This window comes from Rhipicephalus sanguineus, chromosome 11, assembly GCF_013339695.2.
Source record: "Rhipicephalus sanguineus isolate Rsan-2018 chromosome 11, BIME_Rsan_1.4, whole genome shotgun sequence".
NCBI classification, from domain to species: domain Eukaryota; kingdom Metazoa; phylum Arthropoda; class Arachnida; order Ixodida; family Ixodidae; genus Rhipicephalus; species Rhipicephalus sanguineus.
This window is the reverse complement of record NC_051186.1, coordinates 38,168,925-38,175,070: the sequence shown is the minus strand read 5'-3', so window position 1 is coordinate 38,175,070 and position 6,146 is coordinate 38,168,925. Positions and strand designations below refer to the sequence as shown.

The window sequence follows — 6,146 nt, the reverse complement described above, 5'->3', positions numbered from 1 at the left end:
GGTGAACAACATTATAAGAAAATAAATAGCATCACCGGCTAGACCAGCTTCCTGGCAATCTTGCCACATACTTTGTTTTTGTGTTTGACAAAGCAAAGTTGCCAAAAATCCCCGTAAGAAATATGCTTAAATATGTGTTAGAAATTGCCTATCTTTTGTTCTAATGCAGCTATTAAAAATGTACTTATAGAGATTTTGAATGTACAGAAAAAGCTGAATGAGTGTAATAAATTTCATGCCATTCACCCAACTTTTAAAAAGCCATTTTTTAAGACCCACGTCTCCCCTTAAGACCATTCAAAAAAATGTTTTACCGATTGCCGTTGTTCACTTCAGTACTTGAAATTTTCAAATTATTCACGCAACCCGTCAGCCATCTCGATCTATAGGCGCTCCATCAGTCATCTCCTGTGATGCGAAAGTGTCCTGGTTACCACCCAGACCTACCGATGGCCTGTTGCTACAGCAACAAGTTTCCTTTCAGAATAAATTCGCACCTGTAGGCTTTTGCAAAGTTGCTGCAGGAAACTGCACTGCAGTAGTGTGCGTCCTTGCCAGGATTACCAAGTGTAACTTTAAAGATTTGGTTTAGGAGTGTTACTTCAGATAGTGAGTTGGTGCAACATACTGAAAGTTGACCAGCGCAAAAATAAGGCTGCTTTGCACTAGTGGTGCCAAGCCTGAAGAAGCTGGGGAGTATGCAGCTGGGCGGCCTTCCTTGTTTCTTTTGTTTTTTTACCCTATTTCTTTTTTTTTACCCTGTTTATTTCTATTTCTTTTTCTTTCTTTCTCTATTTCTCGTTTCCTCTTTCTTTATCCGTCTTGCTCTCTGGTTTTTTTATCTCCTTCTTGTCTGTTTCTCTTTTTCTCATTCTATTCCTTTGTCTTTTTCCATCTTTCTTCTCTTTCTTTCTTTCTATTTATTTCTCTTTCTATCTCTTTCTTCATCTCTCTCTGTACTCAGTCTCTCGCCCATCAGTTACTGCATTTCGCACCGGACAAATCGGCGCACGTGTTCTGGAAGCGAAACAGCAGATGAAGAGGAGGAAGAAAGCGCGTGCCGGTTCACGATAATTTTTTTAGCTACTAATGGACTTTCTCCGAGCTTAGACAGCTCCGCTGTTATAACTTGGAGGATGCTTAAGCTTTACCAGGAGCACCTAGCTGTAACTTAACTGGTCTATAAAATCAACTGGTGTATAAAGGAGTAACTCATTGAACACGCATGTAACAAAAAAAAAACTTTATGTCGAGCAACAAAAGTGCAAAGAAGCTTGGTCAGCCAACAATAACAGTAAGTTCTTTAGTACTTTGAACAAGGCCTCATTGTTTCAGCAGGATACAAAGAGTGGACCAGGGTTTTTGTTCCTCAACTGGTCCACAGCCACGTTGAACATGGCAAGAAGTTGTAAATGCTTCATCACTCCTTGATATGTGCCCTTCTGTCCGTAACTTGACATTGTTCTCAGGCAGTCCGTTGCAGAGAAGCAGCAGTAGTTGCGTTCGGCGCCAAGCAGCTGTTTGCACTAGTCTGAGGTGCAATGGCTACGTCGGTACGTCTATCACAATGTGTTCATATACCGAACGGGAGTCGTTGCAAGCTGCACTGATTAAGTTGAGAAAGGCAGCAGCAAAAAAGAAATTCGGGCCAGTTGCTTGGAATTCATATATAAACATGTAGAAGATAAGACAAAGAGACGAGCACTGCAGGTGTAAAGCAAGCACATAAGTAAGACAAACAGGAAGGCGCACCATATCCCCATATCAGCTGCCGTTTATCCGAATTGTCTGTTTGATGTCGCACCATTCACTGGGAAGGGGGGGGGGGGGGCTGGCAGTTGCCTCTCTTCGGTGTTTAACTTTGGAATTGTTAAAAAAGAGACCAGCTCTTCAGGAGCAATATTCTCAGTCTGTCGAACGTGAGACCATGGTTGCTTGTGCAGGATGATGCACGATTCGGCATTGGAAGTGTTGTATATGGGTGACAGCATTCCTAGCACTGTGCCAATGTGTAAATGTGTATAAGTGTTTGGGCTGAGGAAAAAGATAGTACAAGGGAAAAAAAATTCCCCCCTCCCATACCACTGCGCATAACAGGCTATTGTGCCAAGACAGAGTGCTTGGCACATTGAGAGGAACACTGTCAGCCGTAGGTGTGAATATGTCCGCAGTTGCTACTCTGAACATGTCACATTCTTCCATGCCAGCTGATTAGAGTAGTACCCACTTTGCAAACCAAACAGAGATTACAAGGAAACTTAGCATGGCGTAACCTTAGCATGGAGTAACCATGGGACAGAGTTACACGAACTCTTGTGAGAAAGGTCATATCCGTGATAGCGATACACCAATAATATGGCCCTAGGCTGAGTGATTGGACCCTTTTACCCAGCAACTGCCAGCAGCTTGAGATGAAGTAGGCGTAAAAACATGGAAGCGTGGGAGAAGCGTTCGATGCTAGCAGTGGCATTGTAAGCGGTTTGAAACAAGGCAGGCAAAAAATGAAAGCACGGGACGAGCGATCAACGCTAGCGGTGGCATCACGAGCGGTAAATGCAGAGAACGACGTGATGGTGGCACGAGGAATCACTGCTTGTGTAAAGTCCAGATGCAAGTCTGGCCAATGCCGGACATTGCCACCACGCGGTAGCCCATCAACTCTAGCTTGTTCAAAACAGTGCGGGGTGGATCGTCGGTCCGGTACTCAGGGCTGAAATGGAAAACACGATCCATCTGCAATTAGTGTGGCTTCCAGTGCATTTGTACAACACAGTGGAGCAGAAATTTTCACAGTGAACAATGTACAGCGTGATGCGCAAGTTATCGCAACTTGCTGCTCTCGTCGGGTCTGAAATATTTCACTCGTAAGCTGATTGAACTTTTGCAAGTGGTATTCCCACCCAGATGTCTGGTTGCTGTCATTTAGATACACTAAAGTGAAACAATGAATTTGTTTAGATTGACGAAGATTACTCTGAAAACTCTAATGTTGTTAATTTCACCATCACAGCTTTAATAATAGAGGAGAAAATCAAGGTCAAATTTTCATTTGTAACTTTCATGCTGAAATCTCTGCGTGTGATGTTGCGGATTTCAAAGTGTATTTTTCGCATTTTGGCAATATTGCCTCAACAAATTTCCTGAAACTTGATATGTTAAGTCTATGGCCCCCTCAGAGGACAATGTACTTCATTTTTACTGATTAGGAACTACACAGGACCTAGTAAATGCCGCCAAAATCTATGATGGCATGGTGATTGGTGCAGGAATTACAAGGTGGTGTCGCCACCCGCATTTTCTTTTTGCATGTTTTCTTGCTTACCACGTGTCTTCTCGTGGCATGCGTGATGATTTTGGTACTGTGAAAGAGTAATTTACTAAGAACCCTCTTACCTACGCTGTTTATGGCAACACATTGTAATTATAGGGCTTCACATGACAAAACCACGAAATGATTGTGAGGCACTGTGGATTAGCTTTGATTACCTGGGGTCCTTTAACGTGCATCTGCTAAATCTAACCAAATGAAACCAACAGACAATTGAGCCAAGGGAACCATAGGGGACATGGTTGTTTTTAACTGTAGTGAAGCAGTTATGGCATAAATAGAAATTAATTAAAGTGGACAAAAAAAGCACCCTTTCCACCGGTGGGATCTGAACCCACAACCTGTGAATTTAAGTGCATGGGTGCTCTTGCATTTTGTTTTTATCAGTTTTGGCAATGCATGAAGGTAATAGAGTTAAGAATAAACGTAGATTCAGCAAGCACGCTCTGGTCATGCGAATGTCAACTTGTCCAGCGGTGGCAGGCCTGCATGAAGTGATCATGTGACAACTAGAAAACTGAAAAGCTAGTCTAAGCCTTATCAATTGCCCCAAACCTTAAGATGTCCAGAAACACGGGTGCCTCAAATAATATCTTGCATAGTACTGCGGTGGCAACTGTTGTTGTGCACGTACGAACATCAGTACTATCCCTAGGCATTCATAATATACAAGTTTGCAAGCTTGCTCGCTGACATAAATGCTTATACGGCTTGCATTATATGCCAGCTAGCTGGGGATCTTTTTCCTTAGATGGAACATTTAAAAATTGCCAATGCTAATAAACACTACTTCCCCAACTTCCCTTTGATTAATTATACCTTTCGGAGCAAATATGTAACTGATGTGAAGCTAGAGTAAGTTCTTACAACAACATGGAACTTCAATAATATCAATTGTTGTGAGATAAGGACTGTATCATGCGTTTCCAATCTTCAATTACACGTGTGTCATGTTAGGTGTGCAGTCATGATAGTGAAATACTGACTTGCAATTATGCATTTTGGTTTATCGTGCGCGTAATATCACGCTGTTTTAGCAGACCGTGTTAAGTGCCATGGACGAATAAAAAGAATAATGCTAACATGAAGATAAAACCATGAAAACCGATATATTTTCTCGAGTGCACAAACACGCCATCGGGCCACAAACCTGTAAAATCCACTAAGTTTCCTTCAATTGCTGCTGCCAATAACGTTCAAGAGAATTCTTATCGGGTATTCACACAAGGTCGTTTACTGCACGCAATTCGCACGCGGCTTCGCCTAAAAGCGCCGGCGTTCAGCCACTGCCGGTTCACGTATCGCTGCGACAGACGCGCGAAGAGCGCCCCGAAAACGGTGCAATTTGCAACTCGGGTCTCCAATTACCGTCGTCTCCATTCCTCGACTGTGACCTTGGTTCGAAACCGGCAAGTGTCTTTCTTTTACGACAGGCGATAACACGCATCGCCCGTTTCCGCACTTCAACGGAAAACCTACTCAATCAATAATCTGCGCTGTCGCATTCTAACCTCAACTAGAACGCGAAAAACAGTCGCGTTTCGTAGTTGAGAAGGAAATCGAACGCAAAAACATTCCACGCGATCAAGCGTTTCCCGTTAGTGCAGCGTGTCATTTCGCTGGAAACCTGAGTCAAGCGACCGTGACAGCCGGGGGCACGCCCTCCAATTAACATTTGATAACGCTCGCAAGTTGTAACTAACGCCTTCGGTCGAGTCACCGGAAAACTTTGATATTCGTTAAGAATTTACGCAGGAGCATGTTGGCAGAGGAAACGCGGTTCTTTACACGCTGTACTAACAGAACACGAGAACTAAAGACGCGCCTGCGGCGCTCCAATGATTGTCGCTACAGCCTACGGTTTCGTAAACAGCGGATACATCGGCCGTCTTTTGTTTGTTTTACCCGAGCACAAATAGTCGAGCGGGTTGTACGCGGATGGCGACGGTATTCGAAAGACGACGCGCTACTCACAAGTCGTTTCCGGGCTGGGTGATCTTGCGCGCGCAAAGATGCTCCATCAGAGTGGGATCGCTGTTTCGGTCTCCTACGATTGTCGGCCCGTTCTCCTGCGCGGTTAGTGAATAAATGCAACAGTTTCAGCATTGGCATGAGCTCCACACACAGCGTGCTTGCTTACCAATCGGATCTGGGTTGAGATCAACAGGTACGGCATCGCGGACACCGCGCAGTGCGCACGCAAATCCGTACGTGCGTGAAACCCGTGAAACCGCAGCTGCGTCAGCTGCGTGCGTCGCGCGACCCACGTGCGCATCAGCCAATCCGCGCTGTCTAATTGCCTCACTAGAGTAGTTCTTGAGCTTTGAAACTCGTGAGCTGAATGCACTGCCAGTTTCTGTACCGTGTGTAATAAAAATTTAATTTCGCACGTTTTGTGCAATAAAATATTAATTTTATAGGTTATTCTTTTGTCACTAGATGGCGCAACAACCGGTAAAATACAATTTTGTTGCCTAAACTTGTACGTTATTTTTGGTGTAGAGATGGCTCTTTTATTACTTTATTGTACTTTATTACAATCCACGCTAAATGCGAGAAATTAAAAAGGCAGTTTTGTAAACTTTAGCGTATATTTTTAAAAAAAGTGATAAATAAATATGACAGAACTGGACGCCACGGGGCTACTGTGCTCTCGCATAGGCGGCACCGTAGTCGGCGCTTTCGTCATGGCGGGAAACACGAACTTAAGTCATCGGTGCTTATCGAAAGGCTCTATAATTAAGTTATCTATAGCCGCTACACGTTGCGTTAGCATCAAAGACTAAACGCAGGAATTAGGCCACGTAATAAGTCCGGC

The 6,146-nt window shown here is 43.9% G+C and overlaps 1 protein-coding gene across 1 annotated transcript; it reads right to left on the bottom strand.

Moving 5' to 3' along the window:
* Positions 1-1,232: 1,232 nt before the first annotated feature.
* On the bottom strand, positions 1,233-5,628 carry LOC119373781 (GTP cyclohydrolase 1 feedback regulatory protein). The gene is made up of 3 exons (XM_037643836.2): positions 5,469-5,628; positions 5,303-5,397; positions 1,233-2,710 (listed from the first exon to the last, which is right to left on the bottom strand). The coding sequence occupies exons 1-3, from the start codon at positions 5,601-5,603 to the stop codon at positions 2,587-2,589; spliced, it is 354 nt and encodes a 117-aa protein (XP_037499764.1). The 5' UTR covers positions 5,604-5,628; the 3' UTR covers positions 1,233-2,586.
* Positions 5,629-6,146: the final 518 nt, after the last annotated feature.